Source organism: Talpa europaea (genome assembly GCF_964194135.1).
Source record: "Talpa europaea genome assembly, chromosome: 5".
NCBI classification, from domain to species: domain Eukaryota; kingdom Metazoa; phylum Chordata; class Mammalia; order Eulipotyphla; family Talpidae; genus Talpa; species Talpa europaea.
Window position 1 is genome coordinate 23,482,465 of NC_140071.1, and position 20,761 is coordinate 23,503,225.

General features: G+C 34.4%; 1 protein-coding gene across 1 annotated transcript in view; it reads right to left on the reverse strand.

The window, feature by feature from the left end:
- The window catches only part of HCN1 (hyperpolarization activated cyclic nucleotide gated potassium channel 1), a gene marked incomplete at both ends in the record, with an annotated part of 317,617 nt that overhangs the window by 30,046 nt on the left and 266,810 nt on the right, over nucleotides 1-20,761 (reverse strand). The window contains one exon of the mRNA XM_084234155.1: nucleotides 5,137-5,377. Coding sequence (XP_084090281.1) covers nucleotides 5,137-5,377 — 241 coding nt within the window. The remainder of the gene's footprint in view (nucleotides 1-5,136; nucleotides 5,378-20,761) is intronic.

Genomic DNA, 20,761 nt, shown 5'->3' on the forward strand with positions numbered 1-20,761 from the left:
GCTGGAGGACTCTAAGTGCACTGGAGGAGGGTGTGCTGTGGTGACATATCTGAGGAGGTGTGATCCTATGCCACTAAGTCACACACAATTTTGTAAACTAATGTTACCTCAAGAAAAAAAAAAAAAGGAACACTAGCTCTTTACATGCATTTGCTGTCCTTGCACACTTTGTTTGAACAAGCCTACTCAGACACACTTCTCTCTCATTGTTTTCTCCTAGACTCCACAAATGCAATGGCATATGATAATGGTCCTTAAAGAGTCACAACAACAAAATAATAGTTTGCACAACTTGTATACAGATAACTCAAAGTACTTTACTAATGTTAGCTCATTCATCACACTCAGTTGTGAGGGAGTATGAACAGATTTCCCAAAGTAGGGCAAGAAGATCTTAGTCAGCAATGTTGGACTGAAGTTCTGAAAGCCAAATGTGAGGTTGGAGAGCAAAAAAACAAGAGCAGTGGAAGAAGTAACCAAAAAGGAATTTTGCTATATATCTATTAGTAAATAAGATATTACTAAAAGGGCCTCCCCAGTGGTGCAGCGGTTGAGCGCTGGGTTGCGAAGCTGCCCGCAGCTTCTGCAGCACGGGTTCAATCCCCGGCTGCTCCCTGGCCACCGGAGGAGGGTCCCACATGGCGCGCAGACCTCTCCTGCCGCCCGCTGCTCCCCTCAGCAGTGTACTTCGGTCCTTCTGCCTGCTCTGCTCCCCGCTCTGGCTCTGGTGAATTCTCTCACCCTCCCACGCTTCTGACTGTACCCAGTGCTTGTATAAATAAATAAAAATAAATCTTAAAAAAAAAGATATTACTAAAAGACTAAGTCCACTGATTTATTTCACATTTATAACTTCTGCTAAGAACTTACAGGAGAAATAAAGAGAGCAGATACTATAATTTTATGCTTGAAAATTTTAAAAAAATATAGAGACATTGTTTATTAAATGTGAGTTTGATAAATGACTTTATGATAAAAATATTCAATTAAAGATGGCTCCAATAAAACCAATGCTACAAACATTTATTAATAAAAATGATACATCAGGGACTATTTAAAGGTAAGGACAAAAATCAAAAATGAAATGTTTTCTATAAGTCTGTAGTATAATGGGAATATTTTAGCTGTATAGTTTCTATACATCTTTTATATAAACAATGCAAGTGAATCTCGAAGAAAAGTTAGATTTGGAGAGAAAATTGGGAAAAGAGTGTAAATAATAAATTAAAAAAATCTTAAAAGTACAGAAAATGTAGTTGACCACTGAAATATAGATAAGCATTATGTCCATCAGAATGCTTGCTAATGATATAATAATTGCCCTTAAAGAAAGTGTCACGACAGAGTAATACTTTGTACAACTTGTATCTATTAAGAACATTGAGTGCAATAATCTTTGATTATGTCACTTTTGACATTCATTCATTTTATTTATTTATTTATTTATTGGATTTATTTATTTATTTATTGTTTATTTATTTATTTATTTATTTATTTATTTATTTATTTATTTATTTATTTATACAAGCACTGGGTCAGAAGTGCGGGAGGGTGAGATAATTCATCAGAGCCAGAGGGGAGAGCAGAGCAGGCAGACTGATGAAATACAGTGCTGAGGGGAGAAGCGGGCAGCAGGAGAGGTCTGTGCGCCATGTGGGACCCTCGCCCAGTGGCCGGGGATGGAACAGGCGCTGCAGAGGCTACGGGCAGCTTTGCAACCCAGTACTCAACCGCTGTACCACTGGGGAGGCCCTACATTCATTCATTTTAAAAGTCTTAGTTAACCCTTATTTCAATGGTCACATCCTAGACTTCATTATCATTATTAGCTTAACCAACTCCAAAACCTTTATTCAGATCACCACTAGGATTTCTAGTCAATGTATTCTATATTCTACTTGCAACAAGGTTATCTACTCCACAGAACCTGTGATTTCATGTCCCATAACTTCTTCAAGCTCTTTTCACATAGAACACAAGGGAAATGATTTAGAGGAACTTTCTGAAAATAAGACTATCTGAGAAATGGATGAAAGCACAATAGTATTGGAAGCCTCCTCTTCTAGAATCTTGGAAGAAAGGAATGGAATGGGAAATGTGGGCTTGAAATTAAGTGGTTCTCAAATCACTAAAACAGATTTACTTTAAGCACAAACCTTGAAGAAAATATCAGGGAGAGAGTTTTCTCTTATACTATGCATACAGTGATGTATACCCTATGTGTGACCTTTCAGTTATAAACAGCTCCAAATGGGTCCCTTGTGAACAACCCCAGGAATGCAAGAGGACTCAGAATTGTTACAAGGATCTTTTAATTTTCTTCTTCTACTTTTATTTTATTTTATTTTATTGCCTCTCCCTCCTTTTCTGTTTTATGAAAGGGAGAAAGACAACTTCAAAACATTTTAATATTCATCTTGATTTTTATAAATTTCTCAGACATTTGGATTTAATTCTTTGTTATGTCTAGATGCATTTATATATGACCATAGAATCACAGAAAGCTGAGGTGAGGATACTGATGGAGATTACCATCACTCTCATCCAATGACTTAGCAAAACTTCACCTGTAGTTGCATATTATCTGATATTTCTAGGTGAGTTAGAACATGCAAAAAAAATCTTTAAGAGTTGTCTTATCATTATTGAAACTGTCACTTAATTAGCCTGGACTAGAAGGGAGCAAATTAGGAAGTAAAGGAAAAAATTTCTAGAAGATTATTTTTTTCCCTCCCGCTGTCTACTCCTCCACCTCCTCCTCATAAGTAAAATAATAAAATTGTAAATTTATGATAAACATATTCTTCACAACTTCCAGCATGAAATTTTAGAAATGTATAATGCACTAGAGGTGGAATAAACTGTAGATTACAGTTTGGCAGATTCTTCAGTCATCTCACCATGATAGAGATTTTCTGTGGTTTTTCAAATCTGTGGTTCTAAATTTAAGAATACTAGATGATTGTTATCTGTCTACATGCATTTTGGTCATAAAAATCTTAAAAATGCACATTAGCTATATGAAGTACATGGTAGTCTTCTTGAGGCTGGCAAAATATGAGGCTAGAGTAAGCAGCATTTAATACCAAATGACTTATAATGGCCACAACCACAAGGAATATTTTCCTTTTGGCAGGCTTGTTTTGCATTAATATACCATAAGAAAAACTTACAAAAGAGATGTGAAGGCAAGAAAGTTAAGTGACTGACTCAGAACACTGATGTGAAAAGACAAATGATGACTAAGGGATGAGTAGACAGAAATTAATAGGGAAATACATTCATTAGAAGAACAATCTTTCCTTTAAAATGGTGAACTTTTGAAACTAAGATACATTATTTGTAATTTTAATGAGGTATACTAATGTTATTTTACCTTCACTCAGTTGATAATGTATTAATGATGTGATTGCCTTTAATAGGAGGGTCAAATAGAACATATGAAAAAATTACTAAATAGCTTTAACAAATAATCATCTAAAAGGGCCATGGATAGCATAGGAGAAATCAAACATTGTACAAAGTGAACAACACTGTAAAATACACATACACACATATGAAAAGATATGGCTTAGCTAATGTTTAAAATTTATATCCTAGAGAAACCATTCATTATGTCCTCTTTTAGGAGGAACAGTAGATAAATACAGACTTTAGATTCGGGTTCATTGCTAAGTTTGAAACATGGCTTTGTTCCTTTTCAAGTACATGACCTTGATGAAATTGCTTAACTTCTTCGACAAAATTTAGAAGGTAAAAATAGAAGTATAAAATATTCCTCAGGAGGAGTTAATGGATGCAAGAACTTCTTATTCTATAAGCAAGACCCTTACTCCCACAGCACCCAAAACTTAGCGCCTCACAATTATCTGACCTAAGCCATGGAGATCAGACTCAGGGACTACATCAATATTCACCATCGGTCTTGCTCCTTTGCTCCTTGCACTAACATTTCATCTTCTGCCTTTAGATTGGGATTTGAGCCATCAGCTCCCCCAGTTTTTTTTTTTTTTTTTTTATAGAGGCATGTTTATTTATTTATTTATTTGTTTGTTTGTTTTTTATACATGCACTGGGTACAGTCAGAAGCGCGGGAGGGTGAGAGAATTCACCAGAGCCAGAGCGGGGAGCAGAGCAGGCAGAAGGACCGAAGTACACTGCTGAGGGAAGCAGCGGGCGGCAGGAGAGGTCTGCGCGCCATGTGGGACCCTCCTCTGGTGGCCTGGGAGCAGCCGGGGATCGAACCGGTGCCGCAGAGGCCGCGGGCAGCTTCGCAACCCAGCGCTCAACCGCTGCGCCACCGGGGAGGCCCAGCTCCCCCAGTTTTAAGGCTCTTTAAATTAAGACTGAATTATAGCATCAGCTTTCCTGGGTCTCCAGCTTGCAGATGGCAGATCATAGGACCTGGCAGTCCCCATATTTGAAAAGGCAAATTTCCATTAAAAAACTCCTTTTGGGTATATGCATATGACATTCTGTATCTTTGGAGAATCCTGACTAATACACCACTCAACTAGAAGCCATCATTCCCAGTATTACTTAGAGGGACTCCTGTAACTGAACCCTTAGCAATCAGATGTGAACAGCAGCGATGCTGGCAATTCTGGACACACATCCGAACAGAAGCTGTTCACTCTTCACTTTCCTTGTCCCCTCCCACTTCTTGTGGCCATGTTAAATTGTGGTGGAGAGGATCTGTTTCTCTTGTATAATGAGAACAACAGTCTAGAAGATGGAAGACCAACAAAATAAATGAAATATTGGCCTCTGAAATTTATGATGGGGATAGTGATCTGATCCTCCTGGGACTTTTATATGAGAAAAATGTACTTTCTATCTGGCTTAAGCTACTGCTATTTGGTTCTAGTTTAAGAGGATGAAATAATACTCTACCTAACACAGTAGTCAATACACATGAACTGAACATATGACACTGAAATGTGAAAATAGATCATTATTGACACCTTTATCAGTATTCAAACACAAGTCCATATTTAAACCAGCAAATCAATATTCTGACATCTCTAAACTTGTAGCATCTCCTAAGTAACTTAGATTTCATCTCAGTTTTATTTATTTATTTATTTGTTTATTTGTTTATTTGTTTGTTTGTTTATTTATTTATTAATTACTGACCTCCAAAGTAAGAGCCATCTGTCAGCTTCATTTCCTTACTGGATTTTGTGATGACCCCGGCAACGCCATGTTGAATGAAATACATTTTTTTACCCACAGCTCCTTCTCGTATGATATAATCGCCAGGTTGAAACACCTCAAATCTCAACTTGCTCAGCATGGCAGTCACAAAATTAGGATCTGCATTAGCAAACAGAGGCATTGTAGCCACTAGCTTCCGGCAGTTGAAGTTGACTATCTCCTAAAGATGACAAGAGTAAACAAATATTAAAAGCATAATCATTTTACGAAGAAAAACTTGCTGAAATTAAAACACACACACACAAACACATACACAGAGAATAACATTGGAATTTATATTCCTAACCAAAAAATAGATTCTAATAATATGCATCTCTTCAAAAGCAGAGATTCTGTTTATTTTTGTGTCAAAATTTTCCATTCCCAGCACCCACTGCAGTATCAACATTTAATAAACATTTGAAAAATATTAACAAAATACATACAAGTGTCACCTTTTTGTAAGTTTCATTATTATTTACATAAAATTAGATCTAAGATATGCAAGAGCTTTAGTCTCTCTTTTACCTTTGTTTGTGAAGAAAATAATCTTTCTTACTTCCTATTATTTGTGACATTATTGCTTCTGTGCTCCATTGTGTTAAATAATCTTCCTCGCATCTACTGACTGTAATTATATAACAAAGGTCGAATGGCCACACAACAAATTTTTGATGTCTTTTTCTCAACTTCATTCATATTAAGACAAGGACAATGGAGAATACTGAGCAAGGCTGCATGAATACACTAAACTAATCATAATTTATCATGATAAATTCAATCTGTTTCTGGGATAGACAATAAAATTTGTCTTTCTAAAGCTTTTTGGGTTTCAATCGGAAGTCTTGAACTAGAGAAAGATCATATTTCCTTTTCTTGAATTGTTTTTTTTTTTTTAATTTCTGGGATCAGGTCAATTCTAAATTAGAAAGATCTACATGTTTGATGCCAATCTGCAGATTCTGGTCCAGGTTAGATATGGTGCCATCTTCTCTGGACCAAAATAGGGATACAGGACCAACTCTTTTTAGTCTTGCAAGTTAGAATGTAAACAATGGGAATGCCAATTTTATCATTTCTCACAAATTTCTTTGGAGCTGATTTGTAATTTTGCTTAAGAGACATAGAAGGGCCTCCCTGGTGGTGCAGCAGTTGAGTGCTGGGTTGCGAGGCTGCCCGCAGCTTCTGCAGCGCCAGTTCGATCCCCATCCACCGGTGAGGGTCCCACACGCACACACACACACACACACACACAAAAGAGACATAGAAACTGAACAATGCTGTCCTAGCAGGTGGGAGTAGGACAAAAAGATATGGATGCAGTAATAGAGTCTGTGCTATGAAATCTCTGCCTTGAAGAAACAAGCTAGAGAATGACAGCATTACTCACATACATTGCTGACCAAATAGAGTATATTTAAATGTATGATACAGATACAGTAAAAAATGCACAAATTTTAAGTGTACACAATCTTGAGTTTTTCCAAATCACCCAGATCTACAGAAAGAACATTTCTCAGAGGCTTTCTTTTGTTCCTTCACTACTCAGACATTTCAGCTCTTCTGACTTTTATCACTATAAGTAGTTTTACTTGTCCTTGAAATTCATTAAAATGGAATCCCACAGTCTTTGTTCTTGATTCTTTTGCTCATCATTACCTCAGTGTGATTCATCCATGTTGTTGTAGGTGACAGTTTTTTCTTTTTTGTTTTTATTTCAGGGTGTACTTCACTTTATGCCTACGTCAGTGCTTATCCATGTTACTTTTCATGTTATTTGGGTTGTTTCCAGTTTTAGGCTAATAAAAGGAATCTAACGTGAACATTCTTTAAGTGCCTTATACGCTGATTTCTTGAGTATTTACCTAATGTTGGAATTGCGGGTAAGAGGGTAGGCATATATTTAACTTTATTTATACAGCCAGAATTTTTCTAAGATGATTGTGTTATTTTTCCTGCATATCCTCAATATATGATCTTTCAGTTGTTCTACATTCTTGGCTAAATTTGATTTTACCACTCTCTTTTTAATTTTAATCACTAGCCTGCATGTAGATACAACATTTTTTTAAGTGTTTGTCATTGTGGTTTTAATTTAAATTTCCCCAATGATTAATGCTGTTATGCATTTTTTCATAGGCGTATTAGTCAGATAAATATCCTGTTTTTCTGTTTTAGGGATTCTTTTTACAATCTTGACATGAGTTTTTTGTTGGGATAGTAATTGCAAATATATTCTTTCCATTTGTGGCTTGTCTTTGCACTCTCAGTAGTAACTTTTATTGTTATTGTTTGTTAGTAATTTGTTTCCTAGTTTGTTTAACATTATTACTATCAAGAACACAAGATATGATATATCTAGATTGCTTCAGGAAAGATTGATTAACCCTATATCTGTGCTTTGGAATAATATATAATATTAGGCCTTATGAAGGGTTAAGCAATATCTAGTTTGGTTATTATGGAAAAAATTATTATTCAGGCATAAAAAGGAAATCCTGCCATTTGTGACAAGATGGATGGACCTTGATTGATACTGAGGGCATTATGTTATGTAAAATAAATCAGATAAAAACAAATACTGTATGGTCTCATTTACATGTGGAAAAAAAATACAGATCCTACAGAAATAGAGAATAGATTGATGATTGTCAGAGATAGGGTTGCAGGGGTGGGGCCAATAGTTGAAGGTGGTCAAAAAGTACAAACTCCAGTTAAAAGATAAAAGCATCAGGTAATATATTGTCTAACATGGTGACTAAAGTTAATACTGCATTTCTTTTTTTTTTTAAGATTTATTTATATATTTACACAAGCACTGGGTACTGGGTACAGTCAGAAGCGCGGGAGGTTGAGAGAATTCACCAGAGCCAGAGCAGAGAAGAGAACAAACAGACTGATGAAATACACTGCTGAGGGCAGCAGCGGGAGGCGGAAGAGGTCTGCACAACATGTGGGACCCTCACCGGTGCTGCCGAGGTTGCGGGCAGCTTTACAACCCAGCGCTCAACCGCTGCGCCACCGGGGAGGCCCAATACTGCATTTCTTATTGAAACTTGCTGAGAACAGATATTAAAGTTCTTACCACAAGAAAAACTATAACTTTGAGATGAAGGGTATTAAGGAAACTTATCGTGGTAATCATTTTTCAGTGTTACACATGCATCAATCCATTATGTTGTACGTCTTAAATATAATATTATATGTCAATTCTATCTCAATAAATCTGGAAAAAAGAATAGTGATATTTAAGGCTTCCACTAGCACTATAATTCTTCATTGATAAGTGTGACTGAATAAATGTCCATTTGTGAAACATTTAGTTTTCATGCATTCTACATTATTTTATTCTACAAAGTACATTTCTAAAAAGTTTTAAAGCATGGTAGCTATAAATATAATTACCATCATTACACAAATGAATCATACAGTCATCTTAAAGCAGAGCTGCTGCTACATTGCTAAATTCCTACCTCAAACATACCCCATATTTTTAGACTGTGCAGAGCACACAAGAATTTCCTTCTAAGAACTTATATCAGATAGATAACCAAATGGCATTCAAACCTGTATATTTCTATAATAACTTTAGAACAAACAGTCAAATCTACATCAGGTAATACTTCATCACCTCAGCATTCTCTGAAAGTATGCTGCTGATGACCTGATTTTTTTTCCATTCAATAACTTCGAATCAAAACCAAGTAATTTGATATGTCCAGGAGTTTCTTTAAGGCAAGAATAATTTTAAGAATAAACATGATAAAATTGAGAAAATATTTATTGAGTTCTTGCTGGTCCCAGGCAAGACTGATTTAAAAGTTTTACAAGTTTAACTTACTTTATTCTCACAATAATATTGTGTCATGGGTCTTACTACTGCCCATTTAATTGAAGGCATTAAGTTATTCACTGAAGGTTACACATTTGCAAGAGGAAGAACTATGGTTTTTTGGGTAGTCCAACTTCCTAAATGGGGGTTTTGATGGATTCTGAGAAGCCACCTAACTTTGAACAAATCCATAATCTCTACAAACTCTAATTTTTTTTAAAGAATTATTTATTTATGCATACAAGAACTGGGGTACAGGCTAGAGGTGTGGGGGTGGGTGAGAGGATTCACCAGAGGCTGAGTGGGGAGCAGAACTGGCAGACTGACTGAAATACACAGCTGAGGGGAGCAGCGGGTGAGACAGGAGAGGTCTGCTGCAACATGTGGGCAGCTTCCTGGCAGTCCAGGGGATAAAACTCATGCTGCAGAGTTCTGTGAAGGTGCGGACAGCTTCACAGTGCTGTGCTTAACCCCTTGCATCACCAGGGAGGCCCAGACTCTAAAAATTTTGATGCTAACCAAAAAATTGTTCTTTTGAACTTAACAGATTTTGAGAGCCTGACATGAATAATTGTTGCATGTGAGGAAATAACTGATGAATGGACACTTAGCTGTTTTATTTCCACACAGCAATTGTTTTTAAAATTCTGAAATGGAATATTTATATGATACTCAAGTACTATTTAATCAATTCTTAAAATTCCATCTGTATTTAATATTTCACTGTATCACACGACTAAGCTAACTGACTGATTTCTGAAATCAACAGGCTTTGTGATCTTTGGTCTATAAGGCAGGCGTGTGCAGGAATACAGAGGGAGACCAGCATTTCTTCCTGTTGTCTTGCTCATAGAGGAGAGTGTCAACATGTGCTTTTTACTTTCTCTCCTTTAAAAAAGTTTTATTGATTTGCCAATTTTTTTACAAAACTACATAATTTTGGGACTACCCCTTCACACTTCCATAGGGAACATTCCTCACTTACCCCCACCAAAGCTCCAGAGCCACAAACCTGTCATTGTCTTTCCCCTATACTTAACCCCTTTTAAGCAGTCTTCATCCATTGGCATCTTCATTGATATCTCTGGTTCTCTTGCATAACACCCAAAGGAACACTGTCAATAACTTGACTACAAGTTCAAGATAGGCATTAGAAGGAAAGAGGAAGAGAACCAGGAGATTTAAGTACTCATTTTGAGCAGGTACTTCATGTTATGCCTCTTTTTTTCCTAGATAAAAACAATCAATGCACAAACTTGAATTTGGCTTTTATTTCCCCATACACATGGAAGAAGGAAGACCGTGGAGTTTTGAGGGAGGAAATGCATTGCCCAGACCACACAGATAGACTATCACTAGAGAAACTAACCCATTATGTTTGACTTCAAAACCATTGCTCATTCAGACAGGAAAAACTGTCTAATGGAAATAATATTGTAGAATTCTTTAAAAATACCTGATTCTAAATAAATTCTATACACAATTATGATCCTGTGTTGTATTATATGATTCAGCTGCTATGGAATTATATAGCTGCTTTTGCTTTAACATGATTCATCAAGATTTTTAAAAATCAGAAAAAATGTTTTTTATATACATGACTAACAAACTAAACTTCATTTATCAACACTTATTTACATGGCAGGTAAATAAATCTATTTCCTCTGTTCCTCAAATTAGTGGAAAAGGTAAATATAGAAGATAAATTAGATTTTGAAGTTTAACTTGATGATTTGGAATGACAGTGGCAAACAAGCATCCTATACAACAGGAATAATTTCCTCTAATGACTCTGAGGCATTGCAACACATGGTGAAGGAGAATAGTAGAATATTGTGGCTGGATCTAAACAAAAAATATTTTTTTTAAAAAAGCACTAAAAACCTGGGCCTAAACATACTTACTGAAAGTGGCTTTTTTTTTTTTTAATTGTGATAGAAAGTTGGATTACCTCATTGTATTTGTTTTAGGAGTTAGAGCCTTATTCCTCTACAAATGTGTATTTTCACATCATGCCCACCACCAAAGGCCCAGTAATCCTCCACCCTGCTCCTAGTTGCCTCAGTTTTGCAGACAAAAGTCAGGGGTTTGTATTTGTTTTGGTTGTGTGTGATCCTTTGTTTTGTTTCTCTACATTCCACATATAAGTGAAATTACCTGATATTTGTCTTTCTCCTTCTGCTTTTTTTTGCTTAATGAGGGTTTGAATGGGCTTCAGGTGGCTGCCCTGAAGCTATTGAAGTCATATGCAAACAAGTGTGTAGTGAGCATGTGTCTTATGTGAGACAGTTAGAAGCTTTCACTAAATTGGCAAAAGAGCCATTACCAGAAACAGGGTTAGTACTACTGGTCTAAGAGAAGTATAATGATCATGATGATGCTGAGAACTAATGTTTATTGAATGCTGTGTTTTCTCATTTAGTTATAACAACCCAATGAAATTGTCACATTATTCCAATCCTATACATGAGCCAAATGAGTCTCAAATAGGTGATCTCATTTTACAAAATCTCATAGCATTAGGGAAGAGAACCAAGAGTGAAAAGTATGTAGCCTGTTCCTAGAGCTACACCATCTAACATGGTAGCCAATACCCATATAGGGTTACTGGCCACTAAGAAATGTGGCTAGTGTGACTGAGAAACTTATTTAATTTTAACCATTTAAGTTCAAAGCTAAAAACCAACAGTTCAGTTACTATAGAATGTTAAATTATGCTTGGAGAAACATGGTTAGGTGAATATATTTTTTCAACTGTGAGCCTTTTTAAATATATATATGTGTGTGTGTGTGTATATATATATATACATACTGAATCATACATTTTCAAGGAAAATCTTATATTCAAATCAAAATGCACTGTAAATACAAAAAAATGCACTAGATTCCGAGGACTTAATACAAAAAAAACCCCCAGAAAACAGTAATGATGTTTTTAATATCAATAGCATGCTGAAATAATATGTGCCAGATATATTTAGTTAGCAAGATTTACTATACTTAATCTCACATGTTTCTTTTTTTATAGTTTTTAATGTCACTACCAGAAAATTTAAAGTTACATATGTAATTCATACTGTATTTCTACTGAACAGAGAGCACAGCAGTAGACCAAATATGATGTCATATATAAAGGAATTTAAAAATAGAATGCATTACTAGTATTTTAAAATCCCTGTGTTAAATATGTTACTAATGAATAATTCAGGAAAGCTAAAATAAAATACATCTTTTTGTATAGTTATTTATATCTTGAAGAGAGAGATATGTAACAGAATGTGAAACAATAGATAAATAAAACATTGTTTAGTTTGACCCTTGGAAAGATAATATTTTGACCCAAAGACTTCCAAGAAGAGTAAATCAAGTATCTGGAAATGGCTAGCCAAAATTAGAATATAGGAGACCTCACTAGAAGCTCTAAGGATGTCATCTACAGTGATTACCTCTATGACCACGACATGAAGTTCGTGTTGCAAGACACAAAATAAAAACATCCATGACAACTTCTGAGCAGTTAGTATCCTGGGAGAGAGTCCCTTCTGGAATGACTGACAAAGTGTCCAAGGCAGGGCATAGTGCATGAGAGGTGCTTGGGGAAGTGAAGTTAGGGTTTGTGGCAATGATGGAATCCACTCAAGAAGTAACAGACTGTGTGGGACCTTGCCTTCATCATGGCTCTCAAGATTAGCATCAATGAAGGGACAAGTGACTTCAATGACCTCCCATAGGCCTGCTATTATCCTTTAGAGAAGTATGGTCACCTACTTATATGTGGTATTTTTCTAAAATACAGTTAATGAGATTCTAACCAAATTCAGAATATATGAATTTAAATTTTGAAGAGATATAACTAAAAATCTCTACTTAAAAAAATTTCAAGTCATAAATAGGTGTGGAAATCATGATTCCTAAAACAAACAAGCATCTGAAAGCTAACATCTCACTTAGGGATATATATATATATATATATATATATATATATATATATATATCCCTAGCCATATATATATATGGCTAGACTTTATGTGTGAGTGTGTGTGTGTGTGTGGCCTCAACTCCTGGTCCCAACACTAACTGCTTCTGTACCCATAGAAAGTGACACAGATTTCAAATTTTAATCTTCCCATCTGTAAAACACAGATAACTCTAGAAACTATCATAGATCATTGTGATGACCAAGTTAAAAAATACAAAGCATGTAGCAAAGTTCACAAATATTATTAACCATTATATAAATATTAATATAAAATAATATCTGTTAAGAACAAATGAATGACAGAAACCATATATTCTACAAAATTTCAAAGAAACAAAGATTTCAAGGTAATTTGGCTAGAGAATATTGAATCAGATAAAAAAACAACAACAGTGCAGTTGGAACTGGTTATTAAAGACCAAAATCAAGGTGGGAATACAAGGTGAGAAGAAAAAAAAAATTGACAAGATATTCTTAGGGGATAGTCAATAAAATTCTCTTTTGGTTAAAAAAGATATAATATTAAGATGGCTTAATTCAAACAATGACTACATATTAGGTACTTGCTTCAATTTCTTAAACTCAAAGGATTTCTTTTAATTTCATCCTGACTAGCAAAGATTTATAAGCTATTTTTTAAAGTGAAGTATTAGTTGTATTATTTAAAGACAGCGTTCATTGCAACTCTTAACTAATTTGAATGTCAAAATTGATGTAATAAACTACAAAAAGAAATACTAATCTTTAATAATTCTTTTTAGAGAGTTAAAGGAATCAAATGTAGAAAAGTGAGGATTGATGAATTACTACAGAGTGTCTCAATTTTAACATTTTGTAGATTTTCATGATAAAGAAAATATTAAACAAATATTTTTGTATTGGTGAACAAATTATATTTTTAAAAATCTTTGAAAACAAGGTGAATCTATACATATGAGCTAAAACAAATAAAATGTATTTAAAAACACTACATTCTGCTCATCTTCAAGAAAGTAACTTAACATGTTTATGTATTCCTTTTAGATAATCTTATTCTCCTTAATATAGTTATAATGTATTTATTTGTCTTTCTTTTATGACAAACTACCAGTTTAAGATATAATCCTTATTGTCATTCTTTTTAATGGCCATAAAATATTCCTTCTTATGTTAATCATAGCTGTAGGAAGAAAATTCTATTAGAGATAGAGGAATGAACTCAAATATTCATAAGTCTTAGCATTTTACACCATTACATGTTTTGAAACCCAGTTCTATCATTAATTGCTAGATTAATAGTCTCTTCAAATTTTGAGTTAGCCTAAAATATCTGCATATATAAATGACAAATTATGGTTAAATGGCTTGCATGAAATCTGCCTATCTGTAAAGGATAGATTAGAACAAACTGAATTTTGAGACATGCAGATGCAAAAATTTATTGTTTTGTAGTTATAGTCCTCACTGATTGCAATTTTGTTTTGCGATATTAAATCACATTTAAACTTTGCAATATGAAAGCACATGAAGATTGAAATTAATTTATTCTTAGCACTGTCTCACTGCTTTGCCTTCATAGTACACAAGAACATATTCCTCCATTAGGTGACATGCAGAAACATAGCAGATTATATAAAATTTTCTTTGTGTTCACTTAAATTTGATTTTATAGGAAAGAAAAAGGGGTTCAAAAAATCAGCAAAAAGACTAAGAAGGAATTGTAAGCTGACACATGTTCATGTGTCAATCCCTGGTGAAAACCAAGAAGGATTTGTGCCTATAAGTGACAAGTGATTTGTAAGTTATTTGCAGAACAGGAGTTCCCTACTCAACATGGGAAAAACAGATTGAGTTCAACTGCCATATACCTAAAAGATATCCAGAAGTAAGCTGAACTAAAAAAAAAAATTACTAAAACAGGGTTAACAGAGAAAATTAGGCAAGTCCCTCAAAGTAAGATACATTAAACATTCATCATCTGTCACTCTAGTGAGATTTGTATGGAGTATTGCATATGTCTTACAGATTTACTATTGAAGTCAAACGTGCCTCTTTTATATTTTCTGTACTGACAGTGTGTGTTCATTCATTTTAAAAAGGAGTATATGTATTGGGAAATTGTATCTTATCAACCCATACAAATGTCTTGTGTTGATACAATTTCTAATGTATCCAGCTTATTATGAAATGTTCTTAGAGAAATTTAAATTTTATTTTGTTTTTTTATCTTTGTCCCACTTTATATGACTGCTCTCTTGTTTTCCTTGAATAGTATGATTTACATAATAGAATTTAAATTAAATTAGGTAAAATATTTTGACTTTTCTTCATTAGCTTTTGAGATGTTTTAACCTTCTCTAGATTTTCTCAGGTATTATCTTTGGCATTGACCAAATATAATATTCTCACACTGATATATGTCAAAGTATAGGATTCACATTAGGAGATCTCAATATCTAAATATATTAGTCTTTCTATTAAGTGTTCTATTAAGTTTTCTATTAAGTGTTCCTTTTTACAGATGCTTACTAATTGTATAATTTAAAACATTCAGAGATAGTAGGAAACATACTGGTTTTTCATTTCTATATAAAATAGACATTTTTCCTAATTTACAATTATAAACTGTAGGGTAAGTAGTTTGGAAAATGGTTTTCAGGCTTTTCTGCCTTCCCACCTTTAGGTTTGCCCTGCTCCTGATGGGGAACCTGTAGTTGTTACATTGTTGCAAACTATCTTGTTTACTTCCGTGGGCCATGGCAGGCGTATTGAGAGATAGTCATCAAGAGAAGCAGAAGCAGGAGAGAAGCAAGAGAGAGAAGGGGAGAATGAAAGCCAGAAGAGAAAGAGAAGACCAGAGCGAAGACTTGCCAGGGGCAGGCCTCTTGGCCCCCTGGCCCCCATGTCTGCCTTGTACCTGGTTGCTGCAATAAAAGCCTGAGAAACCCGCGAGGGCTCCAAGACTCTCCTTTACTGGTCTGCCGGATCATAGATAACCTGCTCAGTGCCCATCCTGCCCCTACAAAACATTGAAGATATATAAATCCTATACATTACTGTGACATGAGAAAGTATATTTATATGTCAAACTTAAGGGAATCTGAGGATTTCAGAGGCATTATATATTGTTACTTCTTTCCACTCAGATCTACTAATATTTTAGTTTCAAATGATCAAATGTGTATGTTAAATCACCACTCTGCACCCATTTCAAATGTGTATGTTAAATCACCGCTCTGCACCCATACATAATAGTGCTATAAGTGATTTGATGATTGATGTAACATCAAAACTAAACCATATCAACACCTGATACCCTGTTCCATATCAAAAGAAAAGATTTTTATTATCCAAGTTCTTTTTTCTTTTTTTTCTTTTTTGTTGTCCCAAAATAAAAGCTGAAATAGGAGCTAAGGTATTGGATATACAGCATCTGTTTTTGTTAGCCCTGTTTTATTTACCTGAAATGTTACTTGTATACTTTCATTTTAAATTTTACAAGTGCATTGAGATTCAGTGCAAAACTCTTTCTTCTGAGGCCCACCCAAGTCCATTCCAGATGAAAACATTCCCTTCTCAACAATTTTAGTATATACTGTTGCTTTTATCTGGCAATTAACACCACAAGTGACTTCCTCCTTTTTTTTTTTCCTTTTGGTATGTGTAGTAGTGAATTTTAACTTCTTCTCTATAGTTTTTTTCCCCCTATAATTACATTGTGTCTCTACAAGCATAAAGACAGCATTTTGAGACTGGAAAAAAGTTTAACTCCCCATAGTGCCTGTATCAATGCCTTATATAGATTTTTTTTTTAAAGATTTATTTATCTATTTATACAAGCACTGGGCACAGTCAGAAGTGCGGGAGGGTGAGAGAATCCACCAGAGCCAGAGTGGGGAAAAGAACAGGCAGACCGACAAAATACACTGCTGAGGGGAGCAGCGGGTGCGATAGGAGAGGTCTGTGTGCCATGTGGGACCCTCGCTGGCAGCTAGGGATGGAACCGGCCCTACAGAGGCTGAAGGCAGCTTCGCAGCCCAGTGCTCGACCGCTACACCACCAGGGGAGGCCCAATGCCTTATATAGATTAAGTAATCAATAAAAGTTTCTTGCCTAGAAACTAGTGATACAGGCTGAAATATAAAAATAAAGAAGATTCACTTTTTTCACCTCCTAACATGACCACAACCAGTCACTTACATAATCTTTCCAGCCTTTTGTAACATTGTGCCTATTACACCACTGTCAGATAATTCATAAGATCCCTGTATAAATTGATAGTGCTATGATTCTAGTCCTTTTTAGTTAATCTTAACCAAACATTTTTTGAAGGCACTAAAAAATTGAGAAATATGGACTTTTAAAATAGTGATTCAGTTGCACTAAATAAATATACATGCAAATTATGCTTTCTTCCATAACAGTCTATTTGACAAATTAAAGGTCAGAAGGACAATATTATACTCTCAGCCTGATTCATGTTCTGTGAAAATGAAATATACTGACGTTCTATATTCTACTGGGACACATGATCTGTACCTATTTTCAGCCCAGGGCTCTTCACACTCCATTGTTTAAAAATAGAACAGTTCTGAACTTTGGAGACAGGCTCAGAAGGGCATTAACCTCTTTCTTGACTGTTAGGTTTGCCATTTTGTTGAATCAAATCAGTATAAATCTGATCATGTTAAAAATAGACCTTCTTACTTTGTACACATTCCAGCAGGATCTCATAAATGGAAAGGTATAGTTCACTGAATTTTTCTAATTAGTTTTTAGTTTATAAAAAAACTGCTTGCTTTTAGTAAAGTATTCAGCTATCTCATGATGCTAACATTTCAATGGCAAGTTTTGACACTTAGACATTGTCTCCTGAAAACTGGCTATTACATAAAGGAAGAACTTGATAGCAGATTGTTTAAATAAATTATAAAAGAAATGAGACATATAAGGTTGATGTCCTTTCTGTGTGTGGCATAAATCCCCCGACTGACCCTCTCAGTGCACTTACCCACAGTTGTAACAGCTTATTTAAATGTCTATCTCTCATTAAGCTGTATGAGCTATGAGGACTAGGACTATATCTTATTTTTTCATTGAATCACACTAATACAAATAATTAAATTTTATTGTGTGCTTGCTATGTGCCAGGTATTTTTCTATTTTTTTTATACTTTTGCTAAGCTAATCTTTATAATAAATACACGAGGTGGTTATTATTATCATCATTCACATTTCAAGGTCAGTAAAGTAAAATACATACAAGTTACAAAATAACCTCCTACATATAGTAAATTAAGGGGCTGGATATAAAGGAGGATGATGGAACCAGGACAACCAGGCAACCATGATGTTATTTAAACCCTCAGTTGTTGCTTTTCTTTCATTATTTGTTATATAATTTAAAAAAACTATAAATATATCAATAGATATGTTAAAATAACACACCAAAAAGTAAGTTAAATGAGATTCAAACCATTCAAGACAATGAAACTTTTAATACTTCTGAACAGTCAAGGGGAAACAGAAGTTATTGTAAGTGCATGGAAGGAGAAAAAAGAGGAAAGGTATCTGGGGAGAGGGAGTAAGGAGAAATTGCTAGAGATTGCTGAAGTCCAGCACTACAAATTCATAATTTTGACTAGACAGCCACAGAGAAGCTAGAATGTGAAGATTATAGATTATAGATAATGAATACATCACAAAAGAAAAGCTATAATTTAAAATGCCATCTCAGTACTGATTTTTGAGTACTGTCTTAAGGATTTTTCTCAGAAAATTGTAGCTGTTCCATTACTTTCTGGTCCAAGGATTTTAGCTCACAGAGAAGTGAAGATAATTTTGTTAAGACTACTTTGTAATCACTTCCAGCAGGTTACAATTACAGCTGGTGGAACTGGAGTGCAGGTCACCTGGCCTAGCCCAAAGATGAACAACCCAAAACTTTATATGTCATTATGAGTCTTCGATAGCTTGAGATGGTTCACTGCTTATGTCTGGACAAGGAAATCAATGACATTTATTTTATGCATCAGACAATATTCAAAGAAGATTTGGCACAGCAATATAAGGGGAAATTTTATTTTTCTATCTAGTCCACAAATATTATTAGGTTATAGAGATTGGGAAGAACATTTATACACTTTCTATAATGGCACTCTATTAAAAGATCTCCCCCTTCCTGCTGAGCTAACTTGCACTAAATCACTAATACATAAAATTGGAGAAAATTTAAAAGAACATAAAAACAACCATATGCAAAATGGTAACTTGTGGCTGACAGTACATGCATCAATATAAAGTCATAGTGGAATCTAAAGATGCCAGCATCCTCGTTTATATATTAGAAACAACATTGTCTGTTATATAATAAATAATGATACCAGGAAACTTCTATGACCATATTACTTCATAGTTCTTGCCAACACTGTTTGGTAGAAAAAAAATGTTTTCTTCATTTTAATAATCAGTGGTACTTTGAGATGATCTGTCAATTGTGAGATCCTTATCGAATTTGCATTTGTTTATCACTCCAAGAGTCACTACTCAGTATACACTATGTAGTGGCTGGAGCTATGGCAGAAATCAAGAAAGTTCCTGCCTTCTTGAACTCTGAAACACGTAGCAGAAAAGACAACTAACAAATAAATATTGAGGAATAGCAAGACAATAGAGTGATATGTGCACAACAAAGGACTGATGTGATGAAGAATGCTTCTGAGGTAACTAATTTAGATGAACTTCTCAGGGATGGCCTCCTTGAGGAGGCAATGCTTATGATGAGATTTGAACAAGAGTGAGTCAGGTATTTGTTCAAGTCATTTCAACAATTTATCTATAACAGATGAAAAAGATAAATCACCTAATTTCTGCCTCAGAAATGGAAATAGGAGAATGCTTTTAATAACACAGTGCTTTTGAAATTTCTACTAGCAGAATTAATTTGCATATGCATGATATAAGATTTTCATTAGAGCTTTCAAAGGTCATACAAAGGAAACTCTGCCATTTTACATTCTTCATATATAAAAGTATTTAACACACTGAAAGGAAAAGCTGGGGAATAAAATGGACAAAACAAAATATGGGATTAATTGATTATAGCTATAATAATTTTCATATTCTTTAACAATGTAATTTTGTTTCTCTTTATTTTAAAGAAATGCACCTTTTGCATAAGCTTTTGATTATGACAGTTTGACTTATCCTTCACTTTTATTCATTCTTGCATAGCCAGATACGTGTTAGCATAAATCACTTGTTATAAGTATACATTAGAATGCCAAATTTAGTAAAATAATTTAATAAAAATGAGCTTTCTGAATAATGAAGCATTTTCAGCTAAACGGTGATATAATATAAAATGGATGTTGAATCACAACTGGATATATTATTAGTGATCGTATGTAGTGGATATGTTTATAGAATTCATATCTTATATTTTTAATTTTCATAACAAATACTTATCAGATAATTGAACTTTTCCTTTCTGAGTATCTGAGTTTTACTTGTCTGATATTAAGTATATATTACTCAATGACTTCTATGTGCCTGGCACTTTCTAGACACTAGATAACCAACAGTGACAGAAACACATCTTTGCATAAGTTTGTACCTCATTTTATAAATGGAATGCAGCTTTTGAAAGTTGGAAAGATGTATTTTACTACTTTTAAAATCCCAGTTATCTACCATTATGATTTTAATATAGTAGATACAAAATATATAATTTTTTGGTAGGAACAAAATATATTTCTCATTGTTCTTACTGAACT